This window comes from Arvicanthis niloticus, chromosome 23 (assembly GCF_011762505.2).
Source record: "Arvicanthis niloticus isolate mArvNil1 chromosome 23, mArvNil1.pat.X, whole genome shotgun sequence".
Classification (NCBI taxonomy): Eukaryota; Metazoa; Chordata; class Mammalia; order Rodentia; family Muridae; genus Arvicanthis; species Arvicanthis niloticus.
Genome location: NC_133430.1, coordinates 8,004,347 through 8,021,984, shown reverse-complemented (window position 1 = coordinate 8,021,984; position 17,638 = coordinate 8,004,347). Strand labels below are relative to the sequence as shown.

The 17,638-nt window shown below is 43.4% G+C and overlaps 1 protein-coding gene across 3 annotated transcripts in view; it reads left to right on the top strand.

Annotated features, from left to right (window-relative positions):
- Positions 1 to 17,638, top strand: part of Tecpr2 (tectonin beta-propeller repeat containing 2) — a 103,904-nt gene that overhangs the window by 190 nt on the left and 86,076 nt on the right. Inside the window, exons 1-2 of one of the 3 annotated variants that reach the window (XM_076921117.1) lie at positions 36 to 355; positions 9,785 to 10,072. In XM_076921117.1, the coding sequence (XP_076777232.1) occupies positions 9,854 to 10,072 (219 nt within the window). In that variant the 5' untranslated portion in view covers positions 36 to 355; positions 9,785 to 9,853. Of the gene's footprint in view, positions 1 to 35; positions 356 to 382; positions 615 to 9,784; positions 10,073 to 17,638 lie in introns of those variants that run through there. The other 2 variants (XM_076921116.1, XM_076921115.1) reach the window with 2 other exon arrangements.

Here is a 17,638-nt window from a genome sequence, read left to right as displayed (position 1 = left end):
CCCTCGCCTTTCCTCCCCCTGGCAGGGCCGCCTTTCCCTGTCTCAGCCCCTCAGAGTCTCCACAGCCGTCTTGCCGTCCCCCTGGCAGCCACCGCAGGCGGCGCGTCTGTCAGCCCGAGTCTGTGCAGAGCACCGGGCGTCGCAGCGTTCGCACACTGCCCCGGGCCGCCCGGGCACCCCAGCTCCCCTCGCTCCTCCCCTCCTGCCCCACCCTGCATCCCTCTCCCGGCGGGCTCCAGCCTCCTCAGCCTTGAGATTGACATTGGGTTCTGTTCTGTCCCCGGATCCTCAGCTGGATCCCTTACGTTCGCCTGCCAGCACCAAGCAGCTGGCTTGGGCACCCAGTAGGAGTTCAGTAAGTGTTGGTTAAATGGATACCGAATGCCTCCCAGTGTGGCCTCCGAGGCGGCATGGACAGTAAGGGTTAAAGAATGGGGTGACCCTGGGGTCAGACTCGAGGTCAGGTCCCTGTGCTTCCCCTTCTTACCCGTTGACTGGAGCAAGTGTCAACTTCTAGCCTCAGTTTCGTCATCCGTAAAATGATAAGTTTTTTATCTTGGGATAGTGGAGATTAAATGGATCGTCCAGGGTCTGGCTGAATGTTCCCAATAAAGGTTAGTCCCTGCTGTCACCCACACGGCTCTGTGGGCTTCGCTGCTTTTCCCTCTAGTCCCTCAAGTCTCTGGCTTCCCATTGCTTTCGTTTCCCTTCTCAACTCAACTTTACTTCTCTTTCCTGCCCTCTGTGCTTCCTTTCTTTCTCACTGATATTCAGGAGTTTTCTGTTCCATTTGTTGGCAGCATGTGAGGTGTATCTTTTTGTCATTGACTGGAATGATCATTTGCAGGCGAGGTTTTAAAAACTTTTGGAGCTGGGAGTTGTGGGAAACCCAGGTCCTAGGTAAGTAGCTCTAGTCCCTTATCGACAGAGAGTCCTTGTCTTTGAAGCTGTAACACTTTTTGTACTTACTCCCACCCGGCTGTAATGCTGATATACCTGTGACCATTTTGTTTGTTTTGTAACCTGACTTACAGGCTATGTTTGTTCATTTATCGAGTGTTTACTAGGCTTTCCCTATGCCAGCGGCCGTGCCCTAGGGGTGTATGCTTACCCTTCATACCCAGTCACTCTCACTCAGGAAGGTTGTAGTTTAGCTCTTGAGATTTCAAACCTGAGACTCCTGTTCAGTTCGGGACCCAAGGATGGGGAAGATGAAATAAAGTCCTCCAGGGGTTTATTCCCGCCCCTTTAAGTTTTAAAAATCGTATTTTATGTGAATGGTTGTCTTGCCTACCTGTATTTTGTATACCCACATGTGTGCAGTACCTACAGAGGTCAGAAGAGGGTATCAGATCCCCTGGAAGTGGTTAGCTGCCATGTGGGTGCTAGGAATTGAACTCTGGTCCTCTAGAAGGGCAGCCCTTGCTGTTAAGGGCTGAGCTGCCTCTCTAGCCCTAAGTAGTTGTTTTGATGTAGCCACATTGTCTTTATCAATGGAAGACTGGTTCTTATTGGGTTGGTTTTTAGTTTTCCTTAGGGAAGTTATCTTTTGGGGTTGAAGAGGATCTCGATTCATAGTAGCTTCTATATAATTTAAACAAAATGGCTGCTGGTACTTAGTGGGGAAAAGGAAGAAAGCAGACGATAACAACAGCCTTTTGAATTTAGAGAGGTGAAGAGCAGATCGGGAGATGGTTGTGCTAATAGAATGGGCATTAAGGTCAAGTATGGAGACGTTTCCACTGGGATTGGCACAGGGAGCGTGGTAGAATCAACAGGCAGAAATTAGGTGGTGGGTTTTTTATTGTTTGTTTTGTGTTGTTGTCATTTTCGTTTTCTAAGACAGGGTTTCTCTGAGTGGTTGAGTCCTGGAACTCAGGCTGGCCTTGAATTCAAAGATCCTGTTCGACCCTGGCTGGAACACCTGGCTTGGTGGTGTGTTTTCTGAATTGTTGAGGCAGAAGCAAGTTCAGAATGTATGTTTCCCATGAGTGAACCCTTTAGATCTGGTCATGAGAGTTCCAGTGAATCTTTGCTGTGGTTTTGGGGCAATGTGGCATAGTATTTTGTTTGTTTTCTTTTGGGGACAGGATCTCACTATAAAGCCCAGACTGTCCACAGACTTGCTAAGATCCTCCTGCCTCAGCCTCCTTAGTGCTTGAATTATAGGCATGCATCACCATACCTGGCTCAGCACAGGGGTTTTGAGAGAGATTAATCCAACAAGTATGTGTTGAGTATTGATTTACTGTAGCCTATTAGTTGTTTGTGTTAGTAGTTTGTCAGTTAGAGGTGGCAGAATCTTGCTGTGTAGACTTTGATTAGCTTGTAAATTGTCAGTGTAGGGCAAGCTGGCCTTGAAATTATGGCATTCACCCTTCATCCTTCCAATGCTTCCATATCCTAGGACTCATTTAGGAGACCAGCATGATGCCTTATTAGGTAAGGGCACTTGCCTGGCAAACCTGGTAACTTCAGTGTAGTCCTGGAACCCATGTAAAGATGAGCAGAGAGGACTGACTCCGCAGTGTTGTCCTCTGACTGCCACAAGTGTCGTGGCACAAATACACTTGTACATCTACCACACACACACACACATTAGTAATAAAAAAATAAAAATTTAAAATTTGCAACTGGAGCAGAGAATAAAGATGGAGATGAAGTTAGATACAGAGCTTTGTTCAAATGTCTGGTTTCTTTTTTTTTTTTTTTTTTTTTTTTTCCCTTTTGTTTTGTTGTGCAAGACAGGGTTTCTTTGTGCCTTGGTCATCCTGGAACTTGCTCTGTACACCAGGCTGGCCTTGAGCTTAGAGATCCCCCTGCCTCTGCTTCCTGAATGCTAGGATTCAAGGCATGAGTTACCGCTGCAAGGCTCAAATGTCTGGTTTCAGTGCTTGGGTTGGGCTTAACCTGTGAACATTTGGCTAGCCAGCAGGAATGAGAGCAGGGAAGTGACAGCATTTCATCAGTAAGGTAAATTATTCCCTGTTCCTTTGCATTCTACTATAACAACACTTCATCTACTGGGTGTGGTGTTGTATTCGTGTACTCCCAGCACTCATGAAACTGAGCAAGAAGATCCCTGGGAGTTCTAGGACAGCCAAAATTACAGTGTGAGGGTTCCTCAAATGAATAAATACTTAAAAGCCCAAATAAAGATAGATTGTAAGAGCCAGATGTGCTTACACTAAATAATTTCAGCAGACTGTATGTATGAACTTACACATATAAGTGATAGTTCTAATTAAATAGTAAGAAAGGAGGATGGAGGTGTGGCAGGCATGAGAGTCTGTGCCTATAATCCCAGCACTTTGAAGCTTGAGGACCATGGGCTAGACTGAGACTGTCTTAAATAAAAACTGTGCAGGAATACTAATTGTTATTTTGTATTGAGTTTGGAGAAGGTCCTTGGGACATAAATGTTATCAGAGCCTGTGGTGACATGTGATTTGGGTTCCAGGTTACTCCTAGGTCTAGTTTTGGGAAGTGCTCATTACCATGATGGTTGAACATAGGCATAGGCTACCTTTCATGTACTGGTTTTGTGTTTGTCACCTGTATGTGGGTACCTACGGAGGCCAGAAGTGGGTGTCGGAGCCCTAGAGCTAGAGTTACAAGAAATTGTGAGCCTCTAGAAGTGGGTACTTGAACTCAGGTCCTCTGGAAAGAGTAGCAAGCACTTTTAAACATTGATCTATTTCTCTCTCACCTCATTTTTTTTTTTTTTAAGATTTATTTATTTATTTATTCATTCCCTGTCCCTTTGCATTCTACTGTAACAACACTTCATCTACTGGGCATGGTGTTGTATGCCTGTACTCCCAGCACTCATGAAACTGAGCAAGAAGATCCCTGGGAGTTCTAGGACAGCCAAAATTACAGTGACACTGTAGCTGTCTTCAGACACACCCAAAGAGGGCATCAGATCCCATTACAGATGGTTGTGAGCCACCATGTGGTTCCTGGGAATTGAACTAATAGCAGTCAGTGATCTTCACCGCTGAGCTATCTCTCCAGCCCCTTGATCTGTCTCTCTAGCCCACATCTTCTATTTTTAACTCAACTTTTGCATTTTTAACTGAAATACTACAGCCAAGGAGTCATTGCTTATATGTTTTTAAATTTTATTTATATGCATATATGTGCCTTGCCTGTATGTATACCATGTACATTCAATGCCTGCAGAGGCCAGAAGAAAGCATCAGATCCCTTGGCACTGGAGTTAACAGGCAGTTGTGAGCTGCTCTGTGGGTGGGTGCTGAGAACCAAATCCATGTGCTGTGGAAGAGCAGTAAGTGTCTCAACTGCTGAGCCATCTCTTCGACCCTAGCATTATTTATCTTAAAGACTGGAACATGGGAGGCAGAGGCAGGTGGATTTCTGAGTTTAAGGCCAGCCTGGTCTACAGAGTGAGTTCCAGGACAGCCAGGACTACATAGAGAAACCCTGTCTCAAAAAACCAAAGAGAGAGAGAGAGAGAGAGAGAGAGAGAGAGAGAGAGAGAGAGAGAGAGAGAGAGAGAGAGAGAGAGAGACTGGAACAAAAGGACTGAGGTATATAGTAGACCTCTTTTCTAGCAAGATAAGAGCAGAGAGAAAAACAGAAGCAGGGAGGGCAGAGGGAAGGGGATTGTATTGAGATTATTCTTTTGCAGTAAGACTAGAAGTTAACATTTTATTTATTCATTCAATCAATATTTATGGACATGTACTCTATGCTAAGTGAGGATTGGCATCCCTTCTCATGGAAGGTTATTAGCAAGTGAAGACTCGGGTTGTGGTGAGAGTCATGACGGGCATGATAGAAAGGGAAGCTTGGACACTCATGCTGATTGGGCCTGGAGAGGCTCTGCAGTGATAATGTTCCTGCTGAGGCCCCAGAATGAAAAGAAGCCACATCTGTAGAAGGAGATCCTTCTGAGTAGAGGGAAGGTGAATTGTGAAGCCTGAGTGTGAAGAAGAGGTCCTTGGCATCAGTATGTGGAGCGTACGTGGTGAGCAAGAGGGAGGAGCTGTGGACTGGTAAGCACCAGGGTTTCAGCCTGAACAGCGCTTGACTCAGAGTCTGGCTTTGGGGCTACTTTAGAACTGTGCTCTCCTTAGCATTCATAAGTTAATTTTGGTAGAATTATTACATCACCACAATTACAGGTGTGTGTCACCATATGTGGCTTATTACCGTAACCATTGTTAGATGGGTAAATGGCAACCTAGAGCCATTACATAATTTCCCCAGGGTCCCACAGCTACTCTTAGGATGGCACTGGGATTTAGCTCCCGGCCTTTTCCCTCTGACGTCATTAGCCACTGGCTGTGCTGCTCTTCTACAGCAGAGAGCCTCTGATTAGTTCATGACAGTGGGTCTAAACCTGAGGTAGGGCAAATGCAACCTTCAAACTTGTGCAAAAATTGGCCAGGCTAGGGATGCAAAAACACTGGTCAGGTGTGGTCATTGAATCTAAATAGTTTTCCTCAAATGTATCACAAGATAGGGAGGCAGCTGCTCTTCATTTTTTCTCAGCCTTCTGTGGGCAAGCTTTGTTACAGTCAGCTTTAGCCCTTTCCCTGTGTGACCACTGGGTGGAAGGCACAGACCTGGTTCTGAGTAACCCAGAACCACACCTAATACTGTGACTTACTAACCTCTCTGTGTCCTTTAGGAAAACATGTTTAAAGCAAAAATCATTATGACAGCTATGGAAAACAATTTGACCATGCATTTTAATATTTTCACTTCTTGAAATCCTTGTTAGTATTGCTAATTCATACATCCAGTGGACTAGCCTTTTTCTGCCTTTTAAATGTTTCAAAGGGTCTGGGGAAAGAGCTTAGTGGTTAAGAGTGCTTGCTGCTCTTACAGGAGACTTGAGTTAGGTTCCCAGCATCCATCTCAAGTGGTTCATAATCACTTGTAACTGAGTCCAGAGGCACTGATGCCCTCTTCTGGGCTTCAGTGCCACTTGCAGTATAATTAAGAATTAAAAATAGGGGCTGGAGAGATGGCTCAGCAGTAACATACTTGTTGCTCTTGCAGAGGACCTGAGTTTGAGTCCCAGCATATGGTGGCTCATTACTGTCTTCGTTATTTCAGTTCCAGGGAATCTAATATCTTCTTCTGGCTTCTGCAGGCCCAAGGTATACACATGGTACACAGGCATACATGCAGGTATAACACCCATACCTATAGTGGTGGTGGTGGTGGTGGTGGTGGTGGTGGTAATGATGATGATGATGATGATGAATTTTAAAAAATAAAAACTGTTTCCAAGAGTATGATTTGATATATTTCTGTGTTGTTTATAATGGTAGAATTTTAGTGATCAATATAAAGCATTCTTGGCTTTGTTGTTGTTATTTGTGTTTTTGAGCCAGTGCCCACAAGTAGCCCAGGCTGGTCTACAGCTCTCTTTGTAGTCCTCACTGGCCTCTAACTGGGGAGCCTCTCAGGCGAGGCGCTATCATACCCTGCAGCATTCTTTTTACTCCTCCTTATTTTCAGAGCCCTGTGCTACCTGCTTTGAAAGGTGATAGCCAGTGGCTAGCTGGCTTTGTCTGCCAGCCGTGCCATTTGCATTTGATTGGATCCTGTGGGTTTGTCCACTTTTCTAGGGTGCTTGTGTAGTCTGACTCAGAGAACAGGCATCTAGTCAGAGCTGTGTGGTCCTTGTAAGGCTATACATTTGTGATGTGCTGGTGTTTAGACAATTCAGTTCTCATAGTTTAGATTTCTGTTGTATTAGTTCTGTGGCTTGGACAGATTTCTGAACCTTTTAGAGCTTTGGCTTCTATTAAAGAATATGCTTCAGTTAGATCCCTAACAAGGATAGAGTTACAATTATTATTGTCATTATTAGTTACTTTCAGGATGTTTCTCTACAGTGGATCTTTACTGTATTGGCTGTTACCATGTGTGGAAACTGGATAATTATATCTGTGTTTTCCCAGCCTTGAGCTTTCAAAAGCTATTTGATGCAGCTCCATTTCTGTCACTCACTCTTTGCTTCTCTGTTATCCTTTCTCATCATTCATTCATGTGCTTGGTACATACCTGCCCAGTGCCTCTGACATCCCAAGCCCTTTTCTAGATGCTCTAGGGAAGCAAGTGAGGCATTGTGGCTTCTGCTCTCTCTCATGGGGCTTATAGACCTGTGTGTCTGTGTATGTACACATGCATGCACATGCTTCCAAGTTCAGAAAATCTAGAGAACATGTAGGCAAAGCAAAGCAGGTGGCACGATAGCAGTGCTATGCTGGGGTTGGGTGGTTAGGCGAGATCTCGTGTAGGACGGGCATTTTAGCAGAAGCCTATTTGTTGAGGCCCTTCTTTGTAGCAAAAGCTGAATGGTACTTAGAGAGATCATTCAAGGCGCTCAGGTGAGAATGAGTTTGATGAACCTAATCAGAAGAAGACTAAGGACTCGGTCACTCAAGCGCAGAGTAATAGAGAACTCACAGTTCAAAGGGATAGTGAATTGAGCATTCCAAGAAGTTACTAAGCAAGGCTCAGAAGGCCTCGTAGAGCCTGTGCTGGCCAATTTTATATCAGCTTGACACAGCTAGTTACCGCAGAGGAGAGAGTCTCAATTGAGAAAATGCCTCCATCAGATCTGGCTGTACATGGGCTGGTAAGGCACTTATTTTCTTAGTGATTGATAGGAGAGAGCTTTGCCTGTTGTGGGCAGGGCCATCCCTGGGCTGGTAGTCCTGGGCTCTATAAGGCAGTCGGAGCAAGCCATGAAGAGGAAGTCAGTAAGCATCATTCTGTGTTTGCTTCTGCATCAGCTCCTGCCTCCAGGTTCCTGGCCTGCTTGAGTTCCTGTCTTGACTTCCTCAAGTGATGGGCAGCAGTGTGGAAGTGTAAAGTAGGCCTTTTCCTCTCCAGTTTGTGTTTGGTCATAGTGTTTTGTTACAGAAGTAGTAACCCTACTAACTAGGACAAAATCTGAAGGTGTAAACTCTGCCTCCAGGTTGAGTCAGACAGATTGTCAATGTGTACCTGTTGGTTATATCAGAGCTATGTTCAAAGCTCAGTTCTGTGGTCCTACTATGTCTCACTTCAGTGCTTTCTTCTGAAAGTTGGGGAAGAGGCCACCCACGTGCTAGGGCAGAGTAAGGCTTAATGAGTAAGTGAACCTTGTTAAGCACGAGGTGCTGGTGAGGGTAGAACATCTTGATTTAATTCATGGAGGGACAGGTGGGAGCTGCGGGTGACAGGGTTCCAAACACTGAGGTGGCTATGGGGACCTGCTTTTTCAGCAGACATTAACAGGGGGAGTTCATTTCTCTAGCCTGGGCTTATTCTTTTTGTTTGTTTGTTTGTTTTTGTTTGTTTGTTTCTCGAGACAGGGTTTCTCTGTGTATCCCTGGCTGTCCTGGAACTCACTCTGTAGACCAGGCTGGCCTCGAACTCAGAAATCCGCCTGCCTCTGCTTCCCAAGTGCTGGGATTAAAGGCGTGCGCCACCACCGCCCGGCTGGGCTTATTGTTCTAATACAGGCTTTCTCCTGTGTCTTGCTCAGACAGGTGGGCTGTATTGTTGGATGTTTTCAGTAGGGTCTTTTCCAGACTTCTTTTGGCTAGGCAGGGGTTGTAAATGATTTTAAAGCTGTGTTTTTTTCTTTATTAAGAAAAGTTGGAGATTATTTTGTTTTTGAGAGAGTGTTTTCACTGTAGCCCAGGCTGACCTGGAACTCACTGTGTAGCCCAGGCTAAATTTGAACTTGGAGCAACATTCTTGCTGCATTCCCATGAGTGTTGGGATTACAAGCATTCTTTTACCTATCTAAGAAGATTAAAATGAATTTAGCTACGATTCTTGTGACTATTTAGGCAGGAGAGACAAGTGCTTTGGAAAAGGACAGTACAGTGGTAGTCTTCTCAGGAGAGACCTGTTCTTGGCTCACTTCAATTCACACTAATCCTGCATTTTCTCAAGGAAACCCAGGGTTAATTCCTGTCTCTGTCTCTGTCTCTGTCTCTGTCTGTCTCTCTCTCTCTCTCTCTCTCTCTCTCTCTCTCTCTCTCTCTCCAACTCTCTCTCTCTCTCTCTTGTTGTTGTTCTTGCATTGACCTCTCTGGCTAGATCATAAACTCCTTGCAAGAATTGTGCTTTCTGCTCTTCTATTTTACCCCAGTGTTGTGGGAGCTAGTCCCAGCTGAAGTGCAATTGAAATTCAAATGCTGAAACTACCTCACTTCTCACTTAACTTTCTCTGCTTAAGCTCCAGCCAGAATTCCTCTTTCAAAGGTTAATTTTTATTTTTAATTCTTAGTTTACAATTATTATTTTGTGTGCATGGGTTTTGCTTGTATGTAGATCTGCACATGCTTTGCCCGCGGAGTCCAAAAGAGGCCAAAAGAAGGCTGGAACTAGTCACTGATGATTGTGAGCCATAATGAGGGTGCTGGGGATTGAATCTGGGCCCTCTGGAAGAGCAGTCAGTGCTCTTAACCACTGAGCCATTTCTGTCACCCCAATTTATTTTATTTTCACTTTCATGTGTATGCCCGTGTCTGGATGAGAATATGTGCATGTGAGTGCAATGTGGGTTGTGGCCAGAAGAGGGCGGGAGCTCCCTGGGAGCTGGAGGTCAGGAGTTTGTGGGCTGTCTGACATGAGGAGTATTCTGCAAGAGCGTCATTACATGCTTCTAACCATTAAGCTGTCTCCTCAGCCCCTCCAGCTATGATTTTTATCTGCCTGAAAATATCATGTTCCCACTATTAAACATTATTATTTTTCGGCATGACTAGGCCTGAAAGAGTTACAATGCTGTATTCTGTAGCCTGCAGGTTTCCCTAGATGACAGATAAACATCATTACTGTCTGAAGAACATCTGTGGAAACCTTGACCATGGCCTCGGTATCAGAGCCTGTAACATTCCGAGAATTCTGCCCTTTGTACTATCTCCTCAATGCCATTCCCACAAAGATCCAGAGAGGCTTTCGTTCTATTGTGGTCTACCTCACAGCCCTGGATACCAACGGGGACTACATTGCTGTGGGCAGCAGCATTGGCATGCTCTACCTGTACTGCCGACACCTCAACCAGATGAAGAAGTACAACTTTGAAGTAAGTCTGCTTTTCTTTGTGTCTGAGGATGTACCAGCTGTAGCTGCTATTTCTACTGCTAGGGTTCTAACTGTTCAACATGGCATACTTTACCCTTGTCTTGCTAGACTCCAGCATCGCACTTCACTCAAACAATACATGACTATCATTTCCAGCTAAATATAATATAATCCGCATCTGTATCTTACTAAGTATATAGCTCTAATCTTTGTTGATTTTTTTTTTTTTGAGACAGGTTTTTTTCTGTATAACCGTCTTGGCTGGCCTGGAACTCGCTTTGTAGATCAGGCTAGCCTCAAACTCACAGAGATCCATTTGCCTCTGCTTCTTGAATGCTGGGATTATAAACGTGTACCACCACACCAGGCCATAGCTTTAACCTTAAAAACAAAACCAAAAAACAAAACCAAAAATCCCCACATGCACATATTCTCATCCAGACACCGGCATACACATGAAAGTGAAAATAAAATAAATTGGGGTGACAGAAATGGCTCAGTGATTAATTAAAGTGAAAATAAAATAAACTGGGGTAACAGAAATGGCTCAGTGGTATGTAGCCCAGGCTAGCCTGGAACTCATAATCCTTATGACTTAGTCTCGCAAGCATTAATGTTTCAAGCACTTGAAACTTTGCCTGGTGAGTATGTTGGGTTTTTTTTTTTTTTTTTTTTTTTTTGGTTTTTCGAGACAGGGTTTCTCTGTATAGCCTTTGGCTGTCCTGGAACTCACTCGGTAGACCAGGCTGGTCTCGAACTCAGAAATCCCCCTGCCTCTGCCTCCCAAGTGCTGGGATTAAAGGCGTGCGCCACCACCGCCCGGCGAGTATGTTGTTTTTATGAGACTGGGTTTGGTTTCTACCATGCAACCTTATGGCACTCTGTTGTGTCTGTGTTTGGTGGGCGTTTGAGGACTAAGGCAAGGCTTTTGTGTTTAAAGTATAAAACTCTTGTTTTAATCAACCTAAGTATTACAATTTTGATTTAAAATTGGGTTTTTAAAACTAACTTAAATAAATCTCCGCTTATATAATTTTTATATTTTAAATTACATTTATTTGTTTATTTTCATGTGTATATATTTATGAGTGAGTAGAGGTCAGAGAACAATCCAGGGGTCCATCCTCTCCTTCTCCCATATCCGTCTAGAGGATTGAACTCATGCTACCAGGCTTGGTGAAAAGTCCCGTGACCTAGTGTGCTACCTCACCAGCACCCGTGTTCCGCGCACCTCCCGAGTCCCCTTCGCCCGCAAAAAAGGACACGTGAGGCAGTGATCGGGTAATACTACAACAAGGCTTTACTCTTGTATAAGCAGAAGCGGAAAGACGGAAAAGACAGGAAGAGGCGCTGCTTAAATACACCCTAGAGTGACGTATTCACTTCTGATTGGCTGTTCACTCATTACCCATAATACGCCCCGGGATGGGCAGTGATTTGGCGCGCTTTTTGCCTTTTGCACCTGCTCAGTTAGTTGTTTACTTGTGGAGGACACGATGCCCGCGCCATCTTGGAATGGCGGATGTTTCACCGCTAACCGCGGCTTCCTACATCTCCCCCTGTTTAAATTATTAATATGGAACAGCCTTTTGCCTATCATGCGCAGCACCAATCAAGATTTGAACTCAAGCCCGATCAAGCAAACTCCATCTTGGGGGAATAAGCGATCAAGAGCTTACAGCCTGAAGATTCTCCCTTACCCTACCAGGTGCAATGGAAACAAGTCCTCTGGGTGCAAGGGCTAAGGGGATGTAAAGAGGAATTGACACCCGTCCCTGTGCAATAGAGTATAGTTCCCAGGAGTGCAAGGGCTGTCAACCTACTATTCAGGTACCACAGCTATTTAGGCAAGGGCTGGCTGGACTTAGACCTCTCATCGACCCAGTACAATGGGCTGAACCCTTGGGGTGCATCGACTGAGGGTCTCAGTCATCGGCTACTTTCTCAGCCTAGATAGCCAAATTTCAGGGGGAGATCCTTGTTCCAAGGCTTCGAGTGCTTGGGCGATAGCGGCCTTGTCACGTTTTTGTTGGGCTCTGAGCTTACAGACCAACCATCATGAACACTAATCCACAACATAGGGCTGCATCAAACAGGCCTATCTCCACCCTTTAAGAAAGAAGGAAAAAGCAGAAGAAATTCAAGAAGTAAAATCGCCAGGGGTAACAGGGTCCACTCGTGTTCCGTCAAGGCTCAAGATCTGGATCTGCAATTGCTGCTGCACCTGGTCCAACTCCCCAATCTAATTCCCTTTTAAATAAGCAGAAAGATTATGGCTTTGAATAAATGTATCATTCACAAATCTCAGAGGTGTAATACCTAGATGTGGGGTTGCTGACACGCAGCTCATTTGAACCACATCCGTGAGCTGCTCCACATGGGCTTGGAGCAAATCAACTCTCTGATTGACCAACAGGATGCCTGATATGCATCCACTTTCTGTAAAATGGTCAAAGCCTTAGAGGTCTTTTCTGAAATCTGATTAACAACAGCAGCTGCTGTAACTTTATTAACCAAGGCTATGTCGACTGTCACAGCTGCAGAGATGGCAGTAGCAGCGACAATGGCTGCAGTAATGCCAAAGTCTCTTTTATGTCTCAATAATGATGTAGTAGGGAGAGTTTCAGGATCAGCTTCTACTGGGATGGGCACAAAGGTAGGCACGTGCACAACCAAGGCTAGGTCTAGTGATCCATTCCAGCATTGTGCTAAAAAGCATGTAACAGTCTTACAATCCAAGATATCAGAATTATTCTGAAAGTTGGATAACATAAAGAAAAATCGAGGGTCCACACACACCAACACCGGTTGTGCAGATGCATTCCTAAACACCTTATTAATTTTAATGTTATTCAAATGGTTAGAGATATTAGATCATGTAGTTGAAACATTTTGTACTTCATGAAATATACCATTCAACAAGGCAAAGACAGATACACCTTTTTTAAACATTCTAAACAGTGGAATTATCTGTTGATAACTAACAGTTTATTTTATTTTCAGCAAAGCTATCTCTCCTTTATAGTTAATTGTCAAGGGGAATTAGGACTTGCATCCCTTTGAAAATATCAGAGGTTTAAATCCTTCTATGGTAAGCTTAAGATGAGGTTTTAGCCAATTAATATCTCTAAACAACTTTTAAAAATCACTAAGAGCAAATCAAGATTAAAAGTCAGAAGATGGCATTAGATCCCCACCACAAATGGTTGTGAGCCACCATGTGGTTGCTGGGAATTCAGCCTTTATATTTTAAATTGTAAATCTAGCCTTTAACGGCTGAGCCATCTCTCTAGCCCCAACTTGTCTCAAATATTGAAAAGACACTGTCTTTGAATCCTTTCTGGAGCAACAAGTAGTCCAAGAAATTTTTAAAGCTCGTTATATTGGAGCAATGGCTTGTAGAAAACTTCTTTAGAGAAATCCACTAATAAAGTATCACACAATGAATAATATACACTAAAAGATTTAACCTCTTAATTTTTTGTATTAAAGCAACAACAATATTTATATATATAAAATGTAAAATGATTAACCATTTTCTGAAGCAATTATTTTTAACAAATATCGCTTCATGGGCTCTTAAAAATTATGAATAAATTTACTAAATGTAAATCTCTCACCTTTACCAGAAATGTAAAGGGAAGGTATAAAACATCTTTTATATAAGCATTTACTGAAATGGCAGCTGGAGTAGGCAAGTTAGGCTGTATAAATCTTAAATTTGAACTTTATTTTGGATTAATTTAATAACCAATCTTTTTTGTCCAATGAGAATATCGGATAAAAGCCAACCTTATTCTCTAATAATTGTTATATACATTAGAGGAATCCAAAGCATCTCATTTTTAACAACTTTGAATATAAAGGAATTAAAACAATTTGAACCATATTTTATCAGCAGGTACAGTTATACTCATGGAGGGAAGTAGACATAATTTTAATTTCTCCAGCATAATCATAACTTTTAGCCCACAGACTGTTGTAAAGTCTTTGGGTCTTAGATTTATCCCTCTTCTCACAAGAAACAATGAAGACAAGGGACGAATTCCGGTAAGCACATTTCTAGGACCTGGTCTGAAGACCCAGAACAAAAGGGATGCTTAGCACCTGGGCTTCTGCAGCTCAGTCTGTCTTAATTCAAATGTAAATGTAACCTCCCTCCGGCCTGTTCTCTGAGGCTTGGCTAGGTTTTGACTTTAACTTTGAACCTTAAATTTAAACTGTAAACTTTAAAAGACACGTGTTATATCTTTTCCTCTATAAACATAGGCAAATCAAAAATTTTCAAACTCTCGGTTGAACTACCAACTGTAGCCAATGGAATATTGGCAGTTTAACTATGTTTTTAAGCCTCTTTTGTAATATTAGAGTATAACCATAATTTTGAGAAACAAAACCAATCTTTAACCATGTAAGCAATCTATTTTTTCTAAAATCAATACCAAGTAGATTACCTTTATGCTGTAAAGTTTTGCTACCACAAAACAAAGTGTAAAATTTAATGGAAAACTTGTAGCATTTATGACCCAGGCTGTTGGCGGATGCGCCTGAGCATGGGGCATCCAAGTAACACTCAATAGCTGTAAACAAAGGCAGCACTGCAGAATTTGAATGTACTGGCATGGGAACAGGCCAAGATCTAACTATGTCCCATAGTGGTATACTTATCGCCAAATCGAACGTCAGTATCAGAAGAATCAGGGTCGTCATCTTGCAATCTGGCTTCCTTTTTCACGATCTAAACCAGCCGTGTAGGGACCCAAATTGAATTGTTTTCACCTGTGGAATAAGCACAAACAGCTCCCCTTCCCGGGGCCACAACAGGCTCTCAGCCAATCTTGTAGCCTCTTGTTCTTACGAGGGACAATGGCTGCACGGCATTCAGCTGTGGCATTTTCAAAGATCATCTGTTCTATCACTGGCATTGTTTGCTCTGGTTCCCCAAAGCACCTGGGCTATGAATATGGCTATTCTGCCATAGAGGAGGGTCCTTTCGTCCTCCACTCTCTCTCCACCAACCGGTGGAGAGTCCTTAACCTTAACAGGCTCTGCAGTAGCCCCTGTTCCTTTTGAGTACTCTTTCCTTTCTCCAGGCTCTTTGGCCTGATCCCCAGGCTCTTTGGCCTGATCTTTTTCTCCAGGCTCTTTGGCCTGATGCCGGCTAACACGCCCTGGTTCTGGTATGCTAGAGTGGCCCTCTTTCTCACAACACAAATAAGCTAAAAACAAAAGCAATGCAAGCAAGAGGCTAGCTAGTGGAGCGGCAGTGGTGAGTTTAAGTCCGCTTGCCATAAATGCTTCCACCCCAGGCATATCTTCCAAAGACGTACCTCGATCCTGTAGTCTTTTAACCTGCCCCAAAACTTGGGTAGTCTTCCGCGGCGCCTTGAAATTCCCGGGTTTCGGCACCAGATGTTCCGCGCGCCTCCCGAGTCCCCTTCGCCCTCGAAAAAGGACATGTGAGGCAGTGATCGGGTAATACTACAACGAGGCTTTACTCTTGTATAAGCAGAAGCGGAAAGATGGAAAAGACAGGAAGAGGCGCTGCTTAAATACACCCTAGAGTGACGTATTCACTTCTGATTGGCTGTTCACTCATTACCCATAATACGCCCCGGGATGGGCAGTGATTTGGCGCGCTTTTTGCCTTTTGCACCTGCTCAGTTAGTTGTTTACTTGTGGAGGACACGATGCCTGCGCCATCTTGGAATGGCGGATGTTTCACCGCTAACCGCGGCTTCCTACACACCCCCTTTTTCTGAGGTCCTGAGAGTAAACCCAGGGCCTTATTCATGCTGGGCAAGCATTCTACCACTGAGCTATATCTCCAGATTTCTATGTTTATTAAAAAAAAAAAAAAAACAAAGAAGATTAGCATTCATGTAGCCTATGCCACAGCAGGCACTATTGGAAACCTTTACATATATGAACTTATTTTAGCGTCACAAACCCTGTGAGATAGATGCAATTATCATCTCCATTTGTCAGGGAGACACTGAAGCACAGAGCATGTAATTCACCTGAGTTGGGCATTTAATAAACAGCAGGACTAGCATTTGTAATTGGACTATCTGATCTATATTAATATATTTTGTTTGAAAGTTCCAAAGTTCAAGACCAACCAACACAACAAGTCCTTTCTCAAAACAAACAAAATTTCTAAGAATTGCTCCCCTTGAGATGTCTATTATAAGTAAGGCTCACACCTGGAATGCCAGCATTTGAGGAGCTAGACAGGCAGACTGCTGTGATTTTAAGGTTAACCTGGGCTACAGAGTGAGACGCTCTCTCAAACAAAAAACAAAAAAACAACCCAAGGTAAATCTAGGTGGTTAAAAGCCTGTGATCCTAGGCTCTCGGCAGGCTGAGGTAGGAGGATTGTGAATTTGAGGCCAACCAGGTCTACATAGCAAGTTCTAGGCCAGCCAGGCCTTCATAGCAAGACCTTTTCTAAAATAAATAATTAAATAAATAGAAGAGGAGGGGAAGGAGGGATGAGAAACGAAGTATTCTTAGATGAAGGAAAACAGAACACTGGTTGTCAAAACCTGCTCAGGAATTTTTGTTTAAGGAAGTTCTTCAGATGGAGGGAACACAGCATCAGGAATGAGAGAAAATAATATAGTTTTATATTATTAAAATATAAAATAATATAGTTATAGTAAGTGTTTAGGGAAATACAATAGATGACTTGTCCTCTGTAGTTCTTTAAGATATATTTAACAGTTGAAAGCAGGAAGCATATCTGTTGAGTTTTCAGTGTTGTAGATATAGTCATATGAAAGACAGCTAAAGCATGAGTAGGGTGCTATATGGTGCTAAGGTTCATGCAGTCTATATGCAGAGGTGAGCGCTGAAAAGTATATGTGGGTTAGGGAGAAGTTTAGTGGTGGAGAGCATGTGCTTAGCATGTACAAGACCCTGGGTTCAGTGTGCAGTGCATGCACATTTTTTTCTCTCACAGGTAAATATGTATGTATTATTAACAGTTTAAAAAATTTTGCATATACTAGTAGTTATATTAAGTGCAAATGATTTAAACATATCTAAAAGACAGAAATTATCAAATCATATTTTTAAAAAAGATGAGGGCTGGAGAGATGGCGCAGCAGTTAAGAACACTGACTGTTCTTCCAGAGGTCCTGAGTTCAATTCCCAGCAACCACATGGTGGCTCACAGCCATCTGTAATGGGATCTGCTGCCCTCTTCTGGTGTGTCTGAGGACAGCTACAGTGGACTCATAAATAAAATAAATCTTTTTTTTTAAAAAAGAAAAGAAAACCAGGTACAGAAGTATGTGTGTTACCTCAGTGTGTGTGTGTGTGTGTGTGTGTGTGTGTGTGTGTGTGTGTGTGAGAGAGAGAGAGAGAGAGAGAGAGAGAGTGAAAGAGAGAGATCCCTGAAGTTCATTGGCCAGCAGCTAGCTAACTGATGAGGTTCAGTTTCAGTGAGAATCTCCACTGAAAATAAAGATGATGAGCTGGCAGAATAGTGGGAGGAGAGAACCAGTTTCCACAGTGGTCACTGGACCTCCATGTGTGCACCATGGGATGTGCTCATGCGCAC